Source organism: Molothrus ater, chromosome 23 (genome assembly GCF_012460135.2).
Source record: "Molothrus ater isolate BHLD 08-10-18 breed brown headed cowbird chromosome 23, BPBGC_Mater_1.1, whole genome shotgun sequence".
In the NCBI taxonomy this organism is placed as follows: domain Eukaryota; kingdom Metazoa; phylum Chordata; class Aves; order Passeriformes; family Icteridae; genus Molothrus; species Molothrus ater.
Window position 1 is genome coordinate 5,884,276 of NC_050500.2, and position 26,266 is coordinate 5,910,541.

Sequence of the window (26,266 nt, forward strand, 5' to 3'; positions counted from 1 at the left end):
CGGGGGCTGCGCAGCACAAACCCACTTTGGGTGGCCGGAGAAGGGTCCGGCGCACTCCTCCATGGCTGCTCTGGACCGAAAAGCGCCCCCCAAATCTGCTGTCCTCGTGGCTGGTGTTTGGGGATCACCCCTGGAGAGCCCCGGGGGTCTCGGTGCTGCTGCGTGGCCGGCGGGAAATGGGATGGAGGATGGGAGGGGGAGGATGTGGGGGGACCCCAAAACCTTGCTGGAGTTCGGGATGTGAGACTGCATGCACCTCGACTGGGGTCCAGAGTGTATGTTCGGCATGCAGGGACTGCCTGGGTTTCATTTGGGGATGGAATTGGGCACTGCATCCACCAGCAGGGACTGCCTGGGTTTCATTTGGGGATGGAATTGGGCACTGCATTCATCACGTTTGGGGTGGGGATTTGGGGACCCTCACATCACCGTCGGTGTTGGGACGTGGGGCATTGCCTGCATGCTGCTTGGAGTGGGGACATGGCAGCCTGGACTGGACCTCAGGAGCAGAAGATGGGGACCCCCACATCACCTGTGTGATCAGGAGGCTGGAACCCTTGTGCTGGGGTTGGGACCATTTTACTGGGGCCGGGACCTGGGTACACCTGCACCGGGACCTGGGGACATCTGCATTGGCATCAGGACTTGGGGAGCTCCGTGCAGGGCCTGCAGCGCCTCCCCAGGGCTCAGCAGGCTGGAAACAGGGGACAGTGGGGGCAGGTTGTGTCTGTCCCCTCCCTCCTCGCAGGGACAGTGACCGGGGGCCGGACCCAGGCTCCCCGTGCTTGCTGCAGCCCCATCACCCTGGAGGGCTCCGGATAACTCAGATGTGGCATCGGAGTTGCTTGACCCCATCCTGTCCCGGCCTTCACCCGCGCTCCCCGCTGCCATGAAGAGGAAGCCGGGGAATGGGCGGGGGCCGGACCCCGCGGCCCCCCAGCAGCGAGCCCGCTCTGTCACCAAGCCAGCAGAGGTGACTTACCCACGGCGGGGGGCGACACCCCGACATCAGATTTGGGTGCTGTTGCACCCTCATGACCCCCCAAACCATCATCTCTGCCCTGGGGGGGGGGGGGCATCGTGGGGGGCTGTAGCTGACCCGGGTGGGGTTTTTGCCCCCCCAGTACGTGGGATCCTTCATGGTGGAGGAGCTGGACCTGCAGCATCGAGCGGGGCAGGGTGGAGGAGCAGCTGCAGGCGCTGAAGGTCGGGATCGACCACTGCTCCCATCGCTGGGAAACACAGGGGACCCCAAATAATGGGGGCACCCAGAGGGGCACAGCCCAGCCCCCAGTGCCACATCTCCCCCGGACAGGACTGTCCCCGGAGGAGGTCGGTGGTGCTGAGGTTCAGCTTGCAGGGGCTGAAGGTCTACGGAGCTGATGGGGAGGTAGGGGCTGGAGGGGTGAAGGGGTGCTGGGGCTCAGGGGGGCTGAGTAGGGGCGTCAAGGGTGTTGTGGGGGTGTTGGGAGGGTCGGGGGTGCCGGGGATGGGAGTCAGGGATGCTGGGAGGGGTCGGGGTGTTGGGGGGCTGGTGAGGGGGCCAGGGGTGCTGGGGAGGCGGATCAGGGTCTGAGAAGAGCAGTCAGGGTTGCTGGGGTTGGAAGGTCACGGGTGCTGGGGAGGGGGATCAGAGGTGCAGAGGGGGTCAGGGATGCTGGGGAGGTGTCAGTGTTCAGGGGGGCTGTACTCTCCAAGCGCTGCTTTTCTCTCGAGCTGTTTTGTGTGTGCAAGCGGGGGTGCCCCTGGGGGGTCCCGGGGGTGCCCCTGACCCCCGCCCCGTCCCGCAGACGCTGCTGATGGCACACGCACTGCGCCGCATCCTCTACAGCACCTGGAGCCCCCCCGACCGCCAGTTCGCCTTCGTGGCCCGCAACCCCCACAGCCCCCCCAGCGCCCTCTTCTGCCACCTCTTCGTGGGGCTCCCGGGAGAGGTGGTGGCCCAACCCCGCCCCCCCGCCCAAAACACCTTCATTATTTGGTTTTTTTTTTATTATTTGCACGCAGCGTCTTTCGCCTCCCCCAGGTCCAGACCCTGCACCTCCTGCTCTGCCGCTCCTTCCAGCTCTGCTACCTCCTGGCGCACCCCGAGGAGCAGGCGCCCGAGGGGGAGCTCCCGGGGCCGGCGGTGCTGCGGGAGCCCCTCAACCCCGAGGAGGTGTCACGAAATGTCAACGCCCTCGTGTCCTTCCGGCGCCTGCCCGGCCTCGGCCCGCTGGGCACCGGGGTAGGTGCCCCTGCCCTGCCCGGCCCTGCCCGGCTGCTGCTCACACCTGGAATTCTCACACCCGGGACTCTCACACCCGGAGCTCACACCCGGGGCTCTCACACCCGGGATTCTCATACCTGAGATTCTCACACCCGGAATGCTCACACCCGGGATTTTCACATCTGAGATTCTCACACCCGGGACTCTCACACCCGGAGCTCACACCCGGGGCTCTCATACCCGGGATTCTCACACCCGGGATTCTCACACCCGGGGCTCTCACACCCGGGATTCTCACACCCGGGGCTCTCACACCCGGGATTCTCACACCCGGGGCTCTCACACGGTGTTTCCTGGCTCGGTGCTTTGCTCAAATGCTTTGGCACCGTTTGTGCGTGGGGTCTCGCGGGGCTTTTCCCCCGCACGGCGTTTCCCAAAACATTCTGGGCTGGAAAGGCCCCACAAGGATGATCAAGGGCAGCTCCTGGCCCTGCACAGGACAGCCCCGTTTCTCTCACAGCACTCTGTGTACGGTGCTTTAGCACAGAGGGGTTTGCACAGCTCCCAGGCAGCTCTTGCGTGGCCCTTTCTGGCATTTTGAGCAGCACGCTGTCACTCCACACATCATCACCTGGTGCCTTGCATGGTTTCCTTGCATTTCCTCTTTGTGTAGCCTTTCTTTGCACACTGCTGTGTGTGCAGTGTTCTGCACAACCTTTTCTTCCGAGGGTGGCACGGCCCGGCCCCGCACGATGCTCTGCTCAGCCTACCTGAAACCGGCTTGCCCTGAGGGCCCTTCCTGCCATCGGCCCCTTTGCACAGCGATTTTCGCAGGAGATTTTACGGCGCATTTTTTCCTTGGCGTTTTTGCACAGCACTTTCTTTCCATGATATGTTTTTCTAGAACTTTTTTTTTTTTACACAGCATTATTTTTCATAACTTTTTTTTACATGGCACTTTTTGCAGAGTGGTTTGCACGGCTGTTTTGGCGTGGCAGAAATGTCTTCGCAGTAAAAATGCTCTTCACAGCTCTTTTGGCACTGTGGTTTTGCACAGCATGGTGATTTTTTGCATGGCATTGTTCCACGGTGCTCTGCACGGAATTTCTTTCTGCACATCATGTTTTGCACAGCATTTTCTGCCCTGCATTTTCCCCGCGATGCTTTGCACAAAAATTTTTTTTTTTTTGGTGGTGTTTCTCACAGCTTTTTTGGTGCCGCATCCTTTGGGCAGCATTTTCCCCGTGGTGTTTTACCTGACATTCCCCACGGCCAGAGCCCCCAGGCCACTCTCAGAGCCTGTCCATCCCCCAGGACCGGCGGCCGGAGGCGGAGGGCAGAGCCTGGCGCCCGGGGAACCCCTACTGCTCGCCGGTGCTGGTGCGCAAGAAAGCCATACGGAGCAAAGTGCTGCGCTCGGGAGCCTACCGGGACTGCGGGGCCGAGGGGCAGCTCCACCAGCAGCCCCGCGACGCCGGTGAGTGCCGGGGGGAAACTGAGGCACGGGGACACGCGGTACCGCGAGTGTTCGGGGGCGAAGAGGGGATTAACGGGCTCCCGCAGCGGCGGCGGGAGGGGAAAGCAAAGGGGCGAGGAGCTTGGCCTTCCTGCCCGAGAACGAGAGCGTCCTCGCCGAGAGCGTGTGGTCCTTCGCCGGCATCGCCAGGTGAGCGTGCGGGTGCGAGCAGCTGATCCTCGGCACGCACGGCCCTGCCCCACCCCGGGCCCTGCCCCACCCTGGGCACTGCCCCAGTCCCGGCTCCTGTCCCACCCCAGGTCCTGCCCCATCCCCGGCCCTGCTCCATCCCCAGCTCTGCCCCAGCCCCAGCTCCTACCCCATTCCCAGCCCCTGCCTCACCCCGGGTCCTGCCCCACCCTGGGCACTGCCCCAGCCCCAGCTCCTGCCCCAGTCCCGGCCCTGCCCCAGCCCCATCCCCATCCCTATCCCCGGCCCTGCCCTATCCCCTTTCCCATCCCCATCCCTGCCCCACCGCCGCCACTCCCGCAGGGCCGCCGGGATCTCGCTGCTGCGGCGGGACGTGCCCGGTTCCTTCCTGCTGCGGGCCGAGCCCGGGCTGCCCAAGCGCTGGTGCCTGTGGGTGCGGGCTCCGTGCGGCGTGGTGAGCTACGGTGTGCTGCGGACACAGCACGGCCGCTTCTGCGTGGAGGTGAGCCCGGGGCGGCGCTCGGCGCCCGCGGGCTGCCCGGGGCAGGCGCAGCGGGTGCGGCTGCAGCGGGGGCAGGCGGTGCGGTCCGGTCTGTGCGCCCCTGCACCGCTGCGGAGTGCCTCGCTGCATGGGTGTGCCATTTACCGTTCACCTGATACTCTGTGTGTGTTTGGAGCACCCACGCATGGCTGCACTGGGGCTGTAAGCGCATTTGTGCCTCGCTGGTGCACTAGGAGAGGGGAGCTCTGCTGTGTGCATGCACCTAATGCACGCTGTAAATGCACTCGCTGTGCTTGTGCATGGCTGCACTGGTGCTTCGGTGCAGGGATGCACCAAGGTGGGCTCGGGTGCGGGTGTGGGTGCACACAGGGGTGTGGGTGGTGCGCACATCGATCCACAGGTGCCTCGGGGCACACAGGTACACCTGGGCATGGGGTGTGCATCCACACTTGGGTGTGTAACACACCTGAGTTCTGGGTGCACTAACACCCAGGTATGTGATGCACCAGTGCCCTGGTGTGCGTGTGGTCCCGTGCCAGGCCAGGGTGCTTTGGTCTGTGGGTGTACCTGGGCATACCTGGCACACACAGTGCTCCAGCACCCACGCAGGGCATGCACGGCTGTGCTGCACTCACGCCCTCACCTGTGCCTGGTGCCGTGGGTGCCAGCTGCAGAGCCCGGGGTACGTGGGGCTTGTGGGGGTGTGCTGGCACTCGGGCACGCTGGGATTTGTGGGTACTCAGTGCAGGGGTGTGTGGGGGGTACAGCCTGCGCGGGGGCTCACCCCTCCCTCTCCCCTCTCTCCCGACCGCAGCACTCCAACGCCGAGTTCTCCAGCGTGGCCGCTCTCCTGGCTCACTACTCCGGCCCACCGGGGGGCTGCTTCTGCCGCCTGGGCCCCGGCCGGCGCAACCCCGGCTACGAGGAGCGGGACCCCGGCGGCGGGGCCAGCGCGGGGCCGGGGGAGGCCGCCTGGGCCCCCGCCGCCCCCGCCGGGGTGCAGCACGAGCGGGGATAGGCCGGGACCCCGCGCGGCCCCCCCGGCCCCCCCGGCTTTCACCCGCTGCCTGCCTTACCCCGGCCGGGATGGCCGCTCCCCCGCAATAAAGGCTTCGTGCATCGGAGCGGGGCTCGGCTGCTGCTCACAGCGCCCGCGGCGGGACGCGCCGCACGCCCGTGTGCTCACACCCATGTGCTCACACCTGTCACACCTGTCTGCTCACACCCGTGTGCTCACACCCGTGTGCTCACACCCGTGTGCTCACACCTGTCACACCTGTCTGCTCACACCTGTGTGCTCACACCTGTCTGCTCACACCCGTGTGCTCACACCTGTCAAACCTGTCTGCTCACACCTGTGTGCTCACATGCTCTCCTGCATGCTGTGGCACTGCTGCAGTGCTGCACTGGTGCTCACAGGAGGTTGCACACCCACGTGCTCACTCACCCTCGCCTGCACACGCAGGGGCCACAGCTGGGCACCGCTGCCATCGCACACTCATGGCCCTGTGCACACTCACAGTCTGTGCCCTGGTGCACACCCCTCTGCACACCTGTCTCATGCACCCCTCTCTGCACACCTGTCCTCGTGCAGCCCCTATTGCACACCTGTCCTCGTGCACCCCCCGTTGTACACCTGTCCTCGTGCACACCCCCCTTGCACACCTGCCCTCGTGCACCCCCCATTGCACACCTGTTCTCGTGCACCCCCCATTGCACACCTGTCCTCGTGCACACCCCGTTGAACACGTGCGCGCGACCCCGCGTCAGTCACGTGATGGGTGGGCGGGGCCTCTCTTCCGGCGCGGCCCCGGTCGCTGTGGCGACCGCGTGCCGCCGCTCGCGCATGCGCGGGGCCGCCTCCCGCCGCCTCAGCGCCGCCGTGCCCTCGGGGTCCGCGCGCCTCCGGCCAGCGCGGCACCGGCGGCGTCACCTCAGGTTTTCCCTTGCTCAGTCCTCTTTGGGCGTGTCTCGGCTCACAAAAGTTACCTCAGGGTTTCTTACCCTTGGGTTTCCCGCCCTTCAGCTTCCCCCCAGGGTTTCCCTCACAAACCTTTCCCCCTTCAGGTTTCCTCCCCCCGACCTGCGCTAATTCCCCCTCAGACCTGTTCCCAGCTTCGCCCTTTCCCTGCGTGCCCCCAGTGAGGGGTAAGTGCTTCCCTCCCACAGGGGGTGCAGATGTCCGGGGTTAGGCTTGCCCCAGCCTCTTCCCAGCCCCCGGTGCCCCCCAGTCCCGCCGAGTGAGCTGTGGGGCTGGTCTGGATGGGTGGGGTGACCTGTGGGGTGAGCCTGACCCGAGTGTGTGGGGCTGACCCCGGTGTGTGTCACTGACCCCGGTGTATGGGGCTGATCCCTGCGTGTGTGGGGCTGATCCCTGCGTGTGTGGGGCTGACCTTGGTGTGTCACTGACCCCGGTGTGTGTCACTGACCCTGGTGTGTGTGGGCCTGACTGGGTGTATGTGGGGCTGACCCGGTGTGTGTGGGGCTAACCCCAGTGTCTGTCATTGACCCCAGTGTGTGGGTGACTGACCCCGATGTGTGTCACCGACCCCGGTGTCCATCACTGACCCCCGTGATTGTCACTGACCCCAGTGTCTCTCACTGACCCCCGTGCCCGTCACTGTCCCTCTGTGGGTGGCGGGGGCGATGGCGGCGGAGCCGGTGAAGGTGGCCGTGCGCTGCCGGCCGCTGAGCGGGCGGGAGGCGGCCCTGGGACACCGGGCCATTGTCCATCGTCGGCGTGGACAGCTCACGGGGCCGGTGCCTGGTGCGGAACCCCGCGGCCCCCGCCCAGCCCCCCGGCTGTTCTCCTTCGACGGGGCCTTCGGTGGGGAGCACAGCACCGAGCACATCTACAGCGAGATCGCCTACGAGCACATCTACAGCGAGATCGCCTACCCCCTGGTGGAGGTCAGTGGGCACCCAGGGCAGCCCGCACAGTTTTGGGCACCTCAATGAGTTCCAGGAGCGTTTGGACAATGCTCTCAGGCACAGGGTGGGATTGTTGGGGTGTCCATGCAGGACCAGGAGTTGGACCCTGATCTTTGTGGGTTCCTTGCAGCTGAGCATGGTTCTGTGAACACATAGCTCGGGACAGGGGCTGAGGGGTTCTACAGGTGATCCCTAAGTGAAGCAGAATCCACTTGACCTTCCCCACCTTCTGCCCGTGGCAGAATGGTGCAACAAGATGAACTTTAAGGTCCCTACCAACCCAAACCATTTGGGGTTCCTGATTTATGGGCAGAAAGCCCTGTCCACTGCTTCAAGAGGCTTAGCTACAAGCCTGGGCAGCAGAGGAGAGCAGACAGTGTCCCAGCAACAGTCTGAGAAATTGGGAAGAAACAAAACTTTGTTAGCAGCCAGCAGGGCACTGAGGAGAGAGTTACATTTAATTGTTTTAGGTGGATGTTTATATCACAGAATCCCAGGATGGTTTGGGTGGGAAGGGACCTCATGCCATCCCACCCCCTGCCATGGGCAGGGACACTTTCCAATGTCCCAGGCTGCTCCAAGCCCTGTCCAGCCTGGCCTTGGACACTGCCAGGGATCCAGGGGCAGCCAGAGCTGCTGTGGTATCAAACTGAGGATTTTAGGGACATTTTTACTGTCAAGTGAGAAACCTTAGAGAAGATGGGGGACCTCAGCCTGGATTCCCAGGGGAATAGGGGATCCCTTTGATTCCTTGTTAGCAGATCGGCACAGGAAACAGCTGAGGTTAGAAATGAACCTGTTAAGCAAAAAAAGACCAATCTCCCCCCAAAAAAAGTTTTGTTAGAAGAAGTAACACAGATTAAATGGCTCATCATGGTTTTAAGATAGAAATTCCTAATCATGAGAACAAGCAGGGCTAGAAACAGTAGATATTAGAATAGGTTAATTTTTTCTTATTTAAACCTTAAGAAATCCAGTTATTTTTTCTTCCTACCACACTTCTCTGAAACAGGGACAAGTGACAGTGAGCAGCTTGCCAAGCAAAAGTTATTCAAAGCTAGAGTCCATCCCCTTGGCCACCCCCTACCAACTATTGTTCTAGTTGTCTCTTTGAATCTCATAAGATTTTTGTGCCCTATGGCAAAAATATTATAGTTTGCTAAGTGTTGGTGTTGTCAACTGCTTTTCAACATCTGCACTGCTTCAAGATTCCTTGTTTTGAGAGAAAAACATTGATTTATATGCTAATTTTGTAATTGCTATACTCTGATGACGTGTGAAGATTAAGCAGCCTTTTCATGTTTACTTCCAGCTCTTCCTTTAAAACACCTTTTGAGGGGGTGGGAATGAATCTGGACAATGTGTTTCCAGTTAGGCAAAGATGCTGGCTGTTTTCTCTGGTTTTCCCCCATTTCCAGGGTGTCATGGAAGGCTACAATGGCACCATCTTTGCCCGTGGCCAGACCGGCAGTGGGAAGTCCTTCACCATGCAGGGAGTTGCAGATTCTTCCTCACAGAAAGGGACCATTCCCAGGGCATTTGAACACATCTTTGAGAGTGTACAGGTGGGTGTGAAAGAGATCCTGGCAAGGTTTTCTAGAAAGACTTTGGTGTCCTGTGCCAAGAAGTGAGCGCTGATGGCATGAAGTGTGAATGGGGACAGGTTTGGGGTGCACTGCTCTATGGTATTGTCAGGCACCCCAAGGAGGGGAGAGAAATGATGCATCTGACTCCACTGATATCAGAAGGCTAATTAATTACTTTATTATACTGTATTATTTTATACTATATTGCATTGCATCTAAACTGAATCTGCCGAGCACTCACTCTGCACACACTGCTCTGAATCTCGTGACTGTCAGTGGCAGTCCTGACACACACACACACACACACACACCTGGCCCTGATAAGCCAAGGAACCAAACCCCATCACTGTGGGTGAACAATCCCCATATTGCATTCTACTTTGGCACAAACACAGGCACAGCAAATGATAAGAATTGGTTTTTCCTTTCTCTGAGGTTCAGAGAATGTGAAATCCAGAAATATTCTTGAGAAGAGTTGTGCCTTCCTTGCTTTTCTCTGTGAAGAGAAATGTGGCTGCACTGCTCCTCATCCTTAAGCTGGGGCCTGTGCATAGTGAGATGAACTGCCCGCTCATGCCAGGTGCCATTGTGACCCTGAGGTGTGGAAGGACCAGGAGTCCCTGCAGTTGGTGCTGAGTGGTTCCACCTGCAGTGAATGGCCAGGGGGGTTGGGTGAGGTGCTGAAGGGTGGGGGGCACCCACCTGTGGGAGGGGCTCCCTGTGCTGTGCAGCCTCACCCCCACTCCTCCCTGGCTCTGCAGTGTGCTGAAAGCACCAAGCTCCTGCTGAGAGCCTCCTGCCTGGAGATCCACAGTGAGGACATAGGAGACCTTCTAGGAGCTGACGCCAAGCAGAAGCTGGAGGTGAGGCGGGCTCAATGTGTCTTAATTAAGTGCTTTAATTAGCTCAGATGGCTGTTACCATGACTTACAGAAGTGCAACAAAGGTCTCTGTCTGAAGCCTGAGTGCTAGAATATGAAGTTACATGAGAAATATGGAAGCTGAGAGGGACTTTTGAGGGACTTCAGTGAAAGTTTAGGAGCAGGATGCAGTTGGAGACATGTCCAGTGTATCCCACATGGTAGTGGCTGGTAGCTCAGCAGCAGCTCTGTGAAAATCCTTCACTGGACAAGGCTGGAATAAAGTGCTCATGGGGCAATTTCTTCCTCTTCATCTCATGCTTGTCTCTATAGCAAGAGGATTCTGGGCCTTATAAATGTTTAATCTGATCTAGTGGAGCCACGGGTGATCTCTTTATCTGCCTAAACACAAAAGGCTGATCCTTTTTGAGGGCACACAGTAGATGTTATTCCCCACGGGAACACATGTGACATTTACAGGACCATAGGAGGGTAAACTCTCCCAAAATCCTAACCAGGGGGCTGATCTTTATAAAATTTACCTCTTGGTGGCTTTGCAGATGCTTTTGTATGTATTCCTGGAAGGAGGTAGAAATCCCCTGTCCCAATTTCCTTCCTTGCAGGACTGCCCTGGTGTATAAAACCAAGGCAGCAGCACCTTGCAACGCTCTGGGATGGCAACAGACCCAAACTGCCTTACAGGGCAGGTGTTTCTGACAGGTTTCTGCCTTTAAGGCAGGCAAACCCGTCTCTGCTCCATGTTCCAAGCGTGCTCTGCTTGTCTCCTGCAGAGGGAGAGTGGGAGCAGGGGACTTCTTGCCGCAGTTTCCCTTCCTTTGTTCCGCACCGGGGGTGCCGCGGGTTTCCATGGCGATGCTGTTGGTGCTGGGCGGGCAGGAGCTGGGCAGAGCCGTTTCCAGGGTAACTCTGTCACGCTGCCTGGTGCTGCCTGTGAAAAACGCATGTGTTTTATGATTGGCTTTTGGCAAATATTAAAATGAATCTTATATGTGTTGTGTTAGAAAGTAATTCTGTATTAATTCTCTTAAGTAGTGTGTTAAATATAGTTTTAGGTTATAAAAATTGTTACAATAGAAACTGTGCTATGTAAGATACTTTTTTTAAAGAAAGGACATGGAGTGAGATAGCAGCCACAGGAGACCTGAATCTTTCAGAGAAAAAGAATTTATTGCCCTCTTATCAGAAGAAACAAACTTCTTCCTGCCCCAAAGGCACTGTTAGGATTCAGAGGAAGAAGTTGATGATGACCAGACAGAATCCTGTGTTTGAATGGAGTTTATGCATCATGGATGAGGTGTATGAGTATGCAACAGGCTGTTGTTTTTAATCGTTAATCCTCTGTTAACGTGGGTCCTTTTTCAGGCTTGTGCTGCCCAGAAAAAGGTACCTGGACTGTCAGTAACTCTTTGTTTTTTTTGTCTCATATTGTCCTAATTCAAATTGTCTAAATTATTATTATTCTAATTGTATTACTATTTTTATAACCATTTTATTACTGTTAAACTTTAAAATTTTAAAGACAACTGATTGGCATTTTTCACACTGCCTCCACCGAGTACTTGAGGGAGGGTGTCCTGCCCAAACAAATCCCAGGCTGCCCCACTGCACACCTCTGAGTCCCCCAGTTCCCCCAGAATCCCAGTTTTGTTCATTCCCTTGCCTTTCACCTCAGTGACTACAGCCACGTCCTGGGTCAGGTGTTCCTCAGGGACTCTGCAGCACCCCCAGACAGAGCCAGGCCCGTCCTGGGCTTCTCAGCAGCACAGAGCAGTCACAGTGTATGAACAGTGACTGTACTGGGTTCATCCTGTGCATCATGGCTTTGGAACAAGGATAAATCCCACCCAGTTGAGTGTTCGGCCACTTTTGCTCTGTTCTGTGGGATTTTTTTAACAGCAAACGCTGTTTTGCATCATTTCTTGTGAACATCACTGAGGTATCTGAGCCTCCTCTTTGGAAGTCACAGTGCCAAATGCGGTCTGTGCTGCTCCATCATGACAACCATATCTCGATATCCCAGCTGACATGATAAAGATAGTTTTGGTGATGAACTTAGCAGATGTGGGGTGTAACAGAGCTGTGGAAAATTAATTTAGCTCATTTAAAATTCCCAGTGTGGAGGGGGCTGGTGTAGGAGTGCAGGGATCTCTGGATTATTTTGTATTTTTTGTGTAGGTTTGATGGGTAACTCAAAATTTTGGATATTTCCATTGCTTATTAACATTCTGCCTGAAACTTTTCATCTGTGCAATTGATAATTACTGAGAAGATGCTGTTGGGTATTTAATGTTCTGTCTCAACCCAGAGTCCCAAATAGGACTTTTGTTCATTTAAAAATTAATTAATCTGGAGAAAAATGGTGACAGTTCACCTGTGTGTGACGGGTGGTACTTTGGGAATGTTGTCAGTGAGCTCAAGCCACCCACTCAGAACAAAGACTTCAGCAAAGCACTGGGAACAATATCTGGGAATGTTGTATCTGTCCTTTGATATTAAAAAAAGCTTCCTATGGCTGAGGAGATCTTACAGCCTTTGCCATAATAGGTGAGATGTATTTTGATTCTTGTTTAAAATATGCAGCTTAATAATAGAGAAGGTGGAGGGTGGATAGAAGCTGGGTTCCTCATGGCCTGGGGGATGTCTGAATCAATCAGCAACTTTTAGCTTGAATTCTCTGAGCCATGAAGGTGGTTCCTTCTTTCTCTGGGGTTTTATTCCTCCTTCAGAACTCAGGCTTCCTGGTGGCAGTCAGATGTGTTTTTCTCATACTGCAGTTTAATTTCACATAGCCCTCAAGGTTCTGGGCCATTCCCAGTGTAATTTTCCCTGGTTTCAGTGCCCCTTGTTGTGACCTGGCTTGTGTTATCCTGTTGGCAGCTGAAGGAGCACCCTGAGCAGGGCTGTACGTGCAGGGGCTGTCCCTGCACGCCGTGCACAGCGTGAGCAGCTGATGGACAGGGGCTGCAGGAACAGAGCAGCGGCTTCACCCTCATGAACAAGAGCTCCTCCTGCTCCCACCCCATCTTCACTGTCTGTGTGGAAATCTGCGCTCTCAGTGCGTACCTGGAGACCCTGTGAGGCCACTCATCATCCCTCAGCTACCCTTGGATCCCAAATGATGGTAGGTGCAGCAGAAAAATCCTCTTCCCTGGGAGAGTCAGAACCCAGGACATCCCTCTGGCTGCCCTGGATGGCTCGAGCCCCTGACAGGGTGTGACCATGTTCACAGGGGTGTGAGGATGAGGGGAGAGATGAGCATCTGACTCCATGTTTCAGAAGGCTTGATTTAATATTTAATGATATATATTATATTAAAATTATTCTAAAAGAATAGAAGAAAGGATTTCATCCGAAGGCTGGCTAAGAATAGAAAATAAGGAATGAATAACAAAGGCTTGTGGCTTGGACAGAGTCCGAGCCAGTGATTGGCCATTAATTAGAAACAACCAACATGGGCCAATCCCAGATGCACCTGTTGCATTCCACAGCAGCAGATAATCATTGTTTGCATTTTGTTCCTGAGGCCTCTCAGCTTCTCAGGAGAAAGAAATCCTAAGGAAAGGATTTTTCATAAAAGATGTCTGTGACAACAGGGGGTCTCTGAGCACGAAGCCAAAGACACCTGTGCCTTTCATTTTAACCCATGGAGAAAATTACCAACTGTGTGAAGATTTACAAGCCACGAGAGTTTAAGTAGAATGATAGTTAGTTTGTCACAAGATAGAAAAGTAGAATTTTGGGGTTTTAGAATGGGGGTTTATGTCACAGTAATCTTTATGAAAAATCCTTTCCTTAGGATTTTTCCTCCTGAGAAGCTGAGAGGCCTCAGGAATAAAATGTACCCAATGGTTATCTGCTGCTGTGGAATGCAACAGGTGCATCTGGGATTGGGCCTCATGTGGTTGTTTCTAATTAATGGCCAATCACAGCCCAGCTGGCTCGGACTCTCTGTCCCAGACACAAGCCTTTGTTATCATTCCTTCTTTTCTATTCCTAGCCAGCCTTGTGATGAAATCCTTTCTTCTAATCTTTTAGTATAATTTTAATATACTATATATATATCATTAAATATTAAATCAAGCCTTCTGAAACATGGAGTCAGATCCTCGTCTCTTCCCTCATCCTCAGACCCCTGTGAACACCGTCACAGGTTCAGAAGTCAAGATGGAGGGATTTGGACGTGCCTTGTCCTTCTTTCTTCTTCTTGTCCTCCATCTTCTGGGTGATGGTGGCACTTTTGGATTGGTTTAGAGTAGAAACACACTGTCTAACATAGGTGATAGGTATTGGACAATTATTGTAAATAAAGTACATGTAGTTTTTAGTATAAGAAGATAACACTGCCCTGAGGGTGGTCAGTGTGCCACAGACCAACTTACTAGACAGACCTCAGCAGGTCAGAAAAAGAATGTCATAGACAACAGAGAATAAACAACCTTGAAACCCACAGCCAAAGAATCCTGACTCCTTCTTCGATCTCAGGACTGGGAAAAAGAGACTTTGTGACACTTCGGGGTCATCTCGACCACAGAGACACCGAGAGGAGGCTGGGCAGGGCCTGGCACAGGTGCCCAGAGCAGCTGTGGCTGCCCCTGGATCCCTGGCAGTGCCCAAGGCCAGGCTGGAGAGGGCTTGGAGCAGCCTGGGATAGGGGAAGGTGTCCCTGCTGTAAAATAGAACTCTGACTCCTTTCAAGGCCAGAATTTGTAGATACCTGCCTTGAAAAGGGTGGATTCAGTTAAAATCTCAATGCTTTCTGTGCTTGGAATGCTAAAGGAGCTCTTCCCTTGAATTTGGGTTGCAATCTTATGGAATATTTGGGATGTGGACATCCAAGAGTGTGGTGCAGTGCTTAGGACAGCAGGAATGGTGCCCAACTCTGCTCTGTATGAGGCTGGGAAAGGAAAGGAGCCACTTAAAGTGCAGGGCTCCTAAAGGAACCAGATCCTCACAGGGACCCTGTGCCATCACAGTGTTCCAGCCTCAAATGCAGACCAGGAAGCAGGTACTCCCTGTGTAAGGTACTCCATGTGTAAAGTACTCCATGTGTAAGGTATTCCCTGTGTAAGGTGCTCCATGTGGAAGGTACTCCATGTGTAAAATATTCCCTGTGTAAGGTACTCCATGTGGAAGGTACTCCATGTGGAAGGTATCCCATGTGGAAGGTATCCCATGTGGAAGGTGCTCCCTGTGTAAAATATTCCCTGTGGAAGGTGCTCCCTGTGGAAGGTGCTCCATGTGGAAGGTGTTCCCTGTGGAAGGTACTCCATGTGTAAGATATTCCCTGTGGAAGGTGTTCCCTGTGGAAGGTGCTCCATGTGCAAGGTGTGTGTTCAGGCAGCTGGGCAGCCTCAGCTCAATCTGCTCCTGCCTTAAAGTGATGGGAATTACAGTACAGGAGATGTATTGTGTTTGAATATCTGTATAGGGGCTTTGCCCCAGAGGTCCTGGTTGCCCTTGATGGGCTGCAGCTGCCATGTCCTTAATTGGGCTGCAGCTGTGACCAATGAAGAGAACTGGGATAAAAGGGGGTGGGATAGCCAGTCAGGGAGAGCCTTGGAGGAGCTCTGAACTGAGAGAGAGCAGCGTGCAGAAGAAGGAGTCAGTGAAGATTGGCGGCATGAGAATACACCAAAGAGGTATGGACTTTAGAAGTCTGATAATATCATTATGGGACTCTAGAGAAATAATAGAAGAACAACAGGAATGGCACCAGCTTGCTGGGTTTGACTCCTCACCAGGATCCATCTCCTCATCTGGGGGGTTTGGGCCATGGCAGGGACACCTCCCACTGTCCCAGGCTGCTCCAAGCCCTGTCCAACCTGGCCTTGGACACTTCCAGGGATCCAGGGGCAGCCACAGCTGCTCTGGGCCAGGGCCTCCCTACCCTCACAGGGAAGGATTTCTGTATATCTCATCTAAATTTCCCCTCATGAAACAAACTGAGGAGGAAAAAGTTGTATAAACTCATGGTCTGATCATGTTACTTGTAGAGGACTTTGGCTGAAACTGTAAATACTGCTGAAATATGTGGAGGGGTGTGTGTGTGTGTGTTCAGAGAGAGCAAGAACAGGCATGAATTTTTACTGTGGATCCTGTTGAGAAAAGCACTAAACTGTGCAGTGTTTAGATTAAGTAGATTTTTTTCTTACTTCAGGGAGTCAGGGCCAAAGCAGACAAAGAGCAGGGCTGGAACAGAACGTGGAGCCAAAACAGTCCTGGTTCTTGACTGTTGAGATGCTTCCTCCTACGAGCTGACTGGGAATTGTTTCCATGCAGATGAGCAAGGGCAGGATCACCTCAGGGCTGCCAACCTCGACTTGGTGCATCTGGCAGGAAGTGAGAGACAGGCAAGGACTGGTGCCACAGGGGAGAGGCTCAAAGAGGCCACCAAAATCAACCTGTCCCTGTCTGCCCTGGGCAATGTCATCTCAGCCCTGGTGGATAGCAGGTGCAGATACATTCCCTACAGACTCCAAGCTGTTGGATCTTTAGCTGCTCAGAGTGACCCTGAGAAAAGTTGGAAAGTCTCTTTTCCCAGCCCCGTGCTTGAAGAAGGAGTCAGGGCTCTTCATTTCTCAATCTCAAGGTTGTTTATTGTATCTTATCTATAAAATTCTTTCTCCTGCCCTGCTGAGGTCCATCCAGCAGGACATTTCCAGGCACTCTGCCTGCCCCTGGGGGACTGTTATGTGTTTAAACTAAAAACTACGTGTACAATGTTTACAATTACTGTCCAATACCCATCACCTATGTCAGACAGTGAGCTTCTACTCTAAACCAATCCCAAAGTGCCAACATCACAGCAGAAGATGGAGGCCAAGAAGAAGAAGGAGAAAAGCTGGACATGCCCAGATCCCTCCAGCTTGCCTTCTGAACCCCCATACCAGAAACCCCAAAATCTACTTTTCCACCCTGTGATAACTTCACTATTATTCTACCTAAACTGTTGTGGCTTGCTGATCTTCATATAATGTTGGTAATTTGCTCCACAGGTCATAATCAAACCCACAGGTGTTTTGGGCTCTGTGCCAGGGCTTCTGAGCCCCCTGGCAGGGGTCCTGGCCATCCTGGACAGCCAGAGGGATGTTCTGGGTTCTCACACAAGCTGACCAGGCTGCTCCAGGACTCCCTGGGGGGGAACACCAGGACCCTGATGGTGGCATGTGTGTCCCCAGCTGATGACAGCTATGGGGACAGCCTCAGCACCCTGTGCTACACAAGTCAGGCCAGGAACATCAGGAACAAGCCCTGCATCAATGAGGACCCCAAGGACACCCTGCTGAGGGAGTACCAGGAGGAGATTAAGGAGCTGAAGGCCATTCTGGCTGAACAGATGGGCACGAGTGACTTCTCAGGTAGGAGAGCCTTTACTGGCTGTAGAAATAGGAAAAAAAGGGAGTTTTACACATAAAATGTTGGCTAAATTTTATCTCAACCTTTCCTTTACCTATTGGAGGAACCCATTCTGGTTTCAGACTTTTCCTTCACTGCTGCCAAATTGACCTTATTCTACTGAGATGGCAAAGACCATCTCAATAATCCAATGTTTTCAATAGTGGCAAGTTCTGTTAGAAAAGGCTGAACGTGATTCAAATCCGTGGTTATTTTTGGTGATTGTGGCTAGAATTTGGTCAGTTGCAGAAGAGAGGTTTCAGTAGGAAGAACAAAAATGAGCTGCAAAAGAAATAATACTGTAAAATTATTTTTTTTAATATATATGTATGTTTTTGAAGTAAGCATTCAGCCCCTTTTTTCCTACAATGTATATTTTTGACACTACAAGAGAAGTTTTGCCATCCTTATGGCAGTGCCTGAGGACTCAGCACACCTGCTCTGTCCTCTGGAGCAGGAATAGGAAATGTAGGAGCAAACATAGGGAAGAGCAGTCTTTAGGGAGCTGATCACCTTTGGAGAATTAGCCCCTAAAAAAGGGCAATTTTCAGCAGGGAATAAGGCTGTAGGATGACTTTTCCCCCCTTTCTGCCTCCTTCAGAAACAGCTGTGAACAAAGGTAATTTCCTTGCACTTTTCATCTTCCCGGTGTCTTTTATCTCCCAAATCTGTAGCATAGCCCTGGAAACAAGTCCTGGTTTTCTTTGAAAGAGATACTTTTATGTATAAATACCATCCAATTACATTCACTTCCATTTTCCCCTGAAGCTGGAACCTCTCCCTCTCTCCCCACAGCTCTGGAGCCCCGGGCTGGCAGCATTTTGGCAGCAAGTGCTGTTTGAAGGAGCACAGGGGTTGCCATGTTCTTTCCTGGCACCCAGCTTCTTTGTTCTCTTTCCAGGAATTCTGCTGACAATCCCACCCTGTGACTGAGTGATTTTTATTTCTGCTTTGCTTTGTAGGGCTTCTACCTGCTGGGGCTGCTCACCTGGGAGCAAATCCAGCTCCCTACCTCAAACCCCAGGTGGATCTGGAAGCAGAGAAGCAGCTGATCACAGAAGTAAATTGGGAAGAGTGGCTTTGACTAAAACTTTTTTCATAGTAATCATTACAAATATGGTTCAGCCTTTCCAGAACACTTCTCTTTTTCTATTTTTCTTATTTTGTAATCCTTGGACTTCTCCTATGAACAGACCATGTGTTATGGAGGCCCTGTGCCTTATGATAACCCACCTCTTGTTTCCACTTCTCTGGGGATGGATTGGAATGGATTCCTAGGAAGAATTTTTGGAGCAACTACATGTGAAATTGTCAGAAAAGAGGAATAGAGTTGAGGAAAGCATAGTCAAAGGTGTTAGGAAGAGTACAGAGATGAGGAAAAAAAGGAATAGAGAGCCAGAGGGAAACAAAACTCTCTTTGCTCTTTAGAAAGTTCATTTCAGGGCACCACAACCAGCCAAGGCAGCTGTTTCTAGGGCTGAACAGTCACTTTCATCAACAACAATCACTCCTGTGTCAACTTAAGTCACAGGAAAAGTCAGTGGATACTGGTGGTGGAGTTGTATTGGGATGGGCATAAGGTGTGACCTGGAATGGGCCTGGATGTGACCTTGGGAACAGTCCCAGGGCTGTTGCTGTGCCTTGCAGGAGTTCCAGGAGAGGCTGGCCCAGCTCCAGGCCAGCTACCAAGCAGAGCAGGCATCCCGTGCCCCCCTGGAGAAGGACAGCAGCAGCCTGAGGGGTGACTTTGATCTCAAGGTGTCTGTTCTCAGCATCTCCTCAAGAAGGAAGCAGATGTGGAGGCTGTGCAGCCCAGCCCAGGTTCCCTCAGCAGCAGGGACTGGTTTTGCACTCACATCTGTGGCAGCCACTGCAGCCTTTAAAAGGCAGCAAGTGCTGCCTGGCAGCAGCAGTCCCTGCTCTCAGCCCACGCTCATCCACAGCAGGAGCAGGGACTCTGCCTCTCCTGAATTTAAGACTCTGTCCCAGCTTTGTCCTCTTCCCTTTTTCCTCGACTTCTTTCCCTGTCGGAACCAGCCTGACCCTGACCCAGCCCTGTAAGCCTTGAGGCAATGAAAAGCCTCATTTTTGAGTAAAACACCTGCTTTTTGCCCACGGAGCAGAGTTGCCCCTGCTGAGGGCAGCGTGGCTCTGGAGCAGAGGTCGCTGCTCTGTCGCCTCCCTCTGGACTCTCATTGCCGAGGGCAGGGCGGGGTGGCTGCCGCAGTCTCTTCCTCCGTATGCAAATGTGCTCCAGCACTTGCTCTCCCGGTGGATTATCCACACCATCGCTCACTGCAAGGCAGATATTCCTCTCACATCCTAGAAATTGCCTCCTCTCCCTCTCCCTCCCCATTTCTGCTTTTCATGGACACCTGCAGTGCCTCAGAGCATGGTTTGCAATGTGCTCATGCAGCACTGATCACCCACTAGTAATTCTTGAACCTGTATTCTTCATTTTTGGTGCTATTGCTTTTTGAGGTGAAGGTTGAGAGGTTCTTTATTTCTTTCCCCTCTGATTACAAATGTGCACCCCCAGCCTGTGAAATGGATGATTTTTGGAGTCAGGCTCTCCCAGCCCTGTACAATCTGCTTTCCTTTCCTGATGCACCCTCTCAGTGTTTCATGGTTTTTACTGCCCAGCAGAAGCAGGTGAATGACAGCCCTTTTCCTTCCAGACACGTCATTCCTAGCTTTGGGGGGAGGCTTTGGGAGATGGTTTCACAGATTTCTGTCTAGTTTTGCACAGCTCATTACCAACATTGCCTGTATTTCCTCTTTTCAGCTGCCACACGGACTAGAACAATCTCTCACCACACACCTTCACATGAAGATGCTGTTGCTGCAGCACATAAAGAGCCAACCTCAGCCCAGGTACCCTCCAGGCTCCTTCTCCCCTCTGGATGAATAACCCTGAGTGGCTAACATTGTGCTTCATCTCCCCCAGGACTCTCACTGTGTCTTTCCAGAGCTACAGCCTTTGTTTTCCTCTTGTCGCCAGGACCCAGCAGCACCTGGGACTGTCACAGACACCAGTGGGGTGAGCAGGGGCAGCGTTGGAGCAGTGGGAGCTGTCACTGCCCCGGGGATTTCCCTGCCTGCAGAGCAGCAGCTGGTGCTGGCCAGGTCAGTGACATCCCTGCTTGTGCCATCTGTCCCCCAGGCACACCCTCAGGCAGCAGCAGCTCTGCCATGGCACCACAGCTGCTGAGCTCCCCCTGCAGTGCAGCCCCAAACCAGGCACATGTGAGTTAAAATGATGTGTGACCGTGTTCACAGGGCTCTGAGGATGAGGGAAGAGATGAGGATCTGACTCCATGTTTCAGAAGGTTTGAGTTATTATTTTATGATATATATTATATTAAAACTATATTAAAAGAATACAAGAAAGGATTTCATCAGAAGGCTGGCTAAGGATAGAAAAAGAAGGAATCATAACAAAGGCTTGTGTCTGGGACAGAGAGTCCAAGCCAGCTGACTGTGATTGGCCATTAATTAGAAACAACCACATGAGACCAATCCCAGATGCACCTGTTGCATTCTACAGCAGCAGATAACCATTGGTTACATTTTGTTCCTGAGGCCTCTCAGCTTCTCGGGAGGAAAAATCCTAAGGAAAGGATTTTTCAGAAAATATGTCTGTGACAATGATGGACTGGTTTGGGTGGGAGGAACCTTAAAGCTCGTCCCATTCCACCCCCTGCTATGGCAGGGACACCTTCCACTATCCCAGGCTTATCCAAGCCCTGTCCAGCCTGGCCTTGGGCACTGCCAGGGATCCAGGGGCAGCCAAGGCTGCTCTGGGCACCTGTGCCAGGGCCTGCCCACCCTGCCAGGGAAGGATTCCATTCCAACACCCCATCTATCCCTTCCTCTGGCAGTGGAAGCCATTCTCCCTTGTCCTGGCACTCCAGCCTCTTGTCCAAAGTTCCTCTCCAGATTTCTTGGATCCCCTTTAAGCAACCAGGAGAGGCTCTAAGGTCTGCCTGGAGCCTTCTCTCCTCCAGGCTGTTTTTAACCCAGAACTAACTTTGCCCTGATGGGTGGATGAAGAGCTGTTCCCTGCAGTGCTCAGTGGGGCTGAGTGCCAGAATTTTGAGAGAAGAATGGAGATGTTCAAGTCAGCAAACGTGGATGCCAAAAAGTGGTAACAAATCCTGGTAACAAATTCTGCCTGGAGCTGTAGGAAGGGGAGCCTTAAGTGCCCACACAGGTTATGGAGATGCCTCCTTTTCCTCTTGAAAGAGGCCTTGAAGCACACTTGGTGCCCTCTCATGTCTTACAGGTAGGGCAGCAGCTGTCCTGTGGCTCATGGATGGACTCTTCCCATCACTGAGGCCACTTTTGCCTCCAGCTCATGCATCCCACAGTGTTTGCAGCACATCATCCACAACTAACAGCAAAATTTCCCAATAATCCTATTCCAGGGGCACTGCCAGGGCCTGGAGGACAGGGCTGGGATATGAGGGATGCAGGCTTGGACTCGTGTTCAGCCCAAATAAAAATCAACCTGGCTCAAGGTTTTCTCTGTGTGAGAGCTGTCCTGAGAGAATTCCCTCAGCCACAGCACACCACCACATACTGAAGCAGCATGGGGCTTGGGCTGCTCCAGAAATACATGACTGAAGCAAATTCTCCTGAATTTTCACTTCTCCATTGTGTGGAAGTGTATACAATTAGAAAAGCTCAAGCCAAGATATGCTGTGACAGTCTGATTCTGAACAGTTCTGTGGGTTTTAACCAGTCCTTCTGTGGGTTTTAACCAGTCCTTCTGTGGGTTTTAACCAGTCCTTCTGTGGGTTTTAACCAGTCTTTCAGCTTCCCTGTGGTGTGTGCTCACTCTGTTGGGTCTCTCCTGGCTCAAAATGGAGCTGCTATGAAATGCAGAACAGCAGTGCCTGTAATTTATGGGCAATTCTATCTGTTAAGGGAGAGATCTCTAAAGAAAGCCTTCCTTTGGATTTGATATCAAATGTTAGTGGTCCTATTGCAAGAATGAATCCTTTTGTGGCAAACAAGGGAAAATGCCCTTCTAATCACATTGTTAAATCCAGGTTCTGTGCAGATTGGGCAGGAGGGTTTGGTTCCACAGGTGTGGGGATTTCAAAGGCACCTGCTGAAGCTTTACACATCAGGGCAGCTCAGCAGAGCAAGATTGAATCCTTGGATTCAGTGTGTGTTAAGCAGAGGAAAGGGAAGGTCACCTGGCAGGAGCAGTGCAGCAGAATAGCAGGTCAGTTCTGGGGGAGAATGAGCCATTTCACAGGGTTTGGAGATAATTAGGAGGCTGTTATCAGTAAAGGGGTTATCAGCCAATTTGAGACAGTGCTGGCCAACCTGAGCTAGACAAAGGAATGCTCTGGAGCATGGCTTTATTTCCATGCCAGAGATGATTTCAAACACAGGCCTGTGCCAGTGCTGCATTAACAATGCTGAGGTGACACAAATCATGGCTGATACTGCCCCAAAATGGAAACCATCCTGTGGCTTTCAGATCTAACACTCCCACATCCACCAGTTAAAATAATTCTCTGTGTGATTTTGGCACCTTTTGTGCATCCTTGAAAAAAAAAATTGATGTTTATTTAAACAAGAATTTAAATATAAAGTACACAAAACAAGGGTTTTAAAGATAATTTTATGAGATCAGATATGGATTTCTGATCATCCTTGTTGACTGAGGTGCTTGCAGTAACACATGCTTTGCCTTTGGGGAGTATTTTGCCCAGAGAAGCTGTGGCTGCCCCATGATGCCTGCAAGTGTCCAAGGCCACGTTGGACAGGGCTGGAGGTAGCCCTGCTGGGGGCAGGCAGTGGCAGGGGGTGCAGTGAGATGGCCTTTAAGGTCCTTCCCTGCCCAAACCACTCTGGGATTATTCTGGGATTCTTTTTACGACAGAAAGTGTTAATAATAAGTACAACCTGCTATGATTGCTCAGGGCAGAAAATCTTCTCATAATTCCCATTTTTCTGTCTTCCCAAATGTCACCCGTGGAAGGACGTGCCTCCTCCATGCTTATGAAGCTGTTCTTGAGCTCGGTGCTCCCTTCTGCAGGTGCTGCAGCAGCGGCTGCTGAGGGGGAGCAGGCTCAGAACCAGGACCTGCAGGAAAAGCACAAGCCCTGCAGGAATCCAGCGAGGCCAGCAGGCTCTCCTCAAGGTCCATGACTCCATCCAGGAGGAGCTTTGAGCCAAGGCACCGGAGGAGCTGCAGGAGAAGGTGAGGGAGCAGCTCCTTCCTCCTCCACACCCTCGTTTTTTGTGTTCCAGGGCTGTGGGTTTAGAGAATGACTCTGGCTGTGTCAGGATTTCATACACCACGTTGTGTGTGTGAGCTTTTATGAAATCCCTCATGTGAAAAACGCCAATCACTTGCTTTTAAGATTTTAAAAGTTTAATAGTAATAAAATGGTTATAAAAATAGTAATACAATTAGAGTAATAATAATTTCTTCAATTTGAATTAGGACAATATAAGACAAAAAAAAACAAAGAGTTACAGACATCTGGGTACCTTTTTCTGGGCAGCACAAGCCTGAAAAAGGACCCACGTTCACAGAGGATTAACCCTTAAAAACAATAACCTGTTGCATATTCATACACCTCATACATGACCCATAAATTCCACTCAAACACAGGATTCTGTCTGGGCAGTGTCAGCTTCTTCCTCATATTCCTAACGGTGTCGTCCTGCCTGAGCAAGGAAGAAGTTTGTTTCTCCTGATAATGGGGCAAGAAATTCTTTTTCTCTGAAAGATTCAGGTGTCCTGTGGCTGCTATCTCAGTTCAAGTCCTTTCTTTAGAAAAAAAAAGTATCCTCCATAGCACAGTTTATATTTTAACATTTTGTTATAACCTAAAACTATATTTAACACACTACTTAAGAGAATTAATACAGTATTACTTTCTAACACAACACATATAATATTCATTTTAATATTTGCGAAAAGCCAATCATAAAATAGGCATTTTTCACACCTCGGGTGGGGGATTAAGCTTTTAAGCCCAAACCCCTGCAGTTGTAAGGGCTCAGTGTGTGACACCTGGCGGGAGGAGCACGTGTTGGGATGGGAGGGGATGCGACTCCCTCTGCCGACCTTCAGATCTGCTGCAGCTGCTGCCCGTTCTGAGCTCGCTTTCTGGGTAAGAAACAAAACATTAAAGTAATGCTCTTAAATTTTACATTTAAAATCTTCATTTTCAAAACACTTGAAAATCAGTTTTGCTCTGATATTTTGTGGTAGAATCAGAGGGTCTGCAAAAAAAAAATTGATATCTGTGTGTACAGTCCTAGACCTGCACATGAAGGACTTGCTTTATTTGGGTGTTTAGGTTATCAAAGAAATATTGCACCTTTTTAACCAAAGTTAGGAAATTCCAGGAGTTCTAAGATAAGATTAGGTTCATCTTCATTCAAATATCATCCCTGTGGAGAAACATGAGAAGACTTTCTTTAAAACAGACATGGAATAATCTCTCCCTTGGGCAGGGACACCTTCAACTATCCCAGGCTGGTCCAAGCCCCATCCAGCCTGGCCTTGGACACTCCCAGGGATCCAGGGGCAGCCACAGCTGCTCTGGATTTATTTAATTTTGCTCTGGATTAATTTAATTTATTTTATTTAATCCTATTTTGTACCTAAATTAGAAAACTTTCCAAATATTGAAGCTGGCTCATAGCTTAGGGGTATCATCCAAGCTGAGTACTATTAAAATTTATGGTGGCAGGACGGAATCCGGCTCTGGTCAAGGGTGGGTGATTTAGTGTGGTTCTGCTGGGTTAAAATCATAGTTTATGTGCTGGTTTGTTGTTTTTGAGAGGGTTCCTATAGGACCCACATCCTCTTATTTAAATTCAGTCCGGGTGCAAGTCCCCCTGGGAGCAGGGGAAGTGGTTCCCGATGGAAAGGGGTACAAATACAGAGTGTGATGGAAAGGGATATAAATATAGGGTAAAACACTTAACAGCAGCAGCTAAAGGCAAGTCCCAGAACTCTTAACATTCAATATTTAACAACAGACCAACACTTCAAATTAAGACCCTATCAACTTCATTAACATCAACTAGCAATTACCACTCTGAAAAAGAGCTCTCATCTCCGGGTTTCATTTCTCACAAGGGGACAGTGCCTGGGGAGAGGAGGGCACTGTGGGGGACAGGGAGGTGACCATGGCTCTGCCATGCTCGGCAGGCCTCGCTCGGGCTGCGTGCACTCGTAACATCTTCCACACACGGTTTGTCTGCAAAGTGTGAGTAACAAAGGTGGCGCTTGGTGCGGATCCCTCGGGAATGTGAGAGTGCCGGGATCAGGGAGTGCAGCCAGCAGGGTGGTGATTGTTCTACACACAACGAGCACCTCTTCCCACCGCGGTTCCAGCCCTGCCACAGCCCAAACCTGGCCGGACAAGCCCCTCGAATGAGAGCAGGGAGCCAGCGGTACGGCCCATTCCTCCTCCATTTCTGTCCCATTTTACCAATTTTGCCTCATTGCTGGCACGGCTGACAGCGTTTGCCACCTGCAGCCCGAGGAAGACCACTCCAGGCTGGTGCTGGACAGGAGCGACAGCGAGACCATTGCCAGCAACTGCTTCCGATCCCGGCGAGCCAGCCAGATCCTGCAGCTGGACCAAGGTAATCCCCCTTGCCCAGATATCGCCGGCACTCTTCACTTTCCTCCTTTTCCTTGAGAAATCAAGGATTTTAGTATAGTTTTATTATAATATAGGCGACCCACCCAGGATCAATTCTGCCTTAACCCCTTGACCTCTCGGGGGTTTCTCGCGGGACGCAGCCGCATTTTGGGGTCCTGCGCTGCCCCACCACCCCCCTTCGCTCCTCTCGCAGCTTCTGCGGGCAGCACCGCGCCCCAGGCTCGGCCCTTCTGCCCGCAGCCCCTGGCGCCCAGCGCCGACACCAGGCACAGGAAGGGCAACGCCAGCTCCAGCGCCCGCCGCTTCTGACCCACCGCGGGCGTGGGCGCCGCGCAGGAGGGAGGGGACGGCGGCGGGGCCCTCCCTGTTCCGTGGCGACAGCGGCCGTGATGGCGCGTGCGCTGCGTCCCAGCGCCGCGGATCTGTCTGTCGCTGATTGGCTGGA

The 26,266-nt window shown here is 52.6% G+C and overlaps 2 protein-coding genes across 2 annotated transcripts; both read left to right on the forward strand.

The window, feature by feature from the left end:
* The first annotated feature begins 224 nt into the window (after window positions 1-224).
* On the forward strand, window positions 225-5,501 carry SH2D5 (SH2 domain containing 5). The gene is given in 10 exon segments (XM_036396169.2): window positions 225-973; window positions 1,125-1,178; window positions 1,180-1,206; window positions 1,316-1,390; window positions 1,791-1,934; window positions 2,027-2,227; window positions 3,524-3,686; window positions 3,773-3,875; window positions 4,218-4,377; window positions 5,192-5,501. Coding segments are annotated over 10 exon segments (1,215 nt in total). The 5' UTR covers window positions 225-889; the 3' UTR covers window positions 5,396-5,501.
* A 667-nt stretch (window positions 5,502-6,168) lies between these two features.
* KIF17 (kinesin family member 17) lies at window positions 6,169-26,240 on the forward strand. The gene is given in 19 exon segments (XM_036396491.2): window positions 6,169-7,287; window positions 8,727-8,873; window positions 9,656-9,757; window positions 12,653-12,674; window positions 12,677-12,712; window positions 12,715-12,750; window positions 12,753-12,830; window positions 16,055-16,257; window positions 16,884-17,133; window positions 18,133-18,230; window positions 18,818-18,961; window positions 19,952-20,044; window positions 20,172-20,296; window positions 20,334-20,416; window positions 23,206-23,500; window positions 25,419-25,432; window positions 25,524-25,606; window positions 25,693-25,801; window positions 26,015-26,240. Coding segments are annotated over 19 exon segments (2,298 nt in total). The 5' UTR covers window positions 6,169-7,023; the 3' UTR covers window positions 26,131-26,240.
* Window positions 26,241-26,266: the final 26 nt, after the last annotated feature.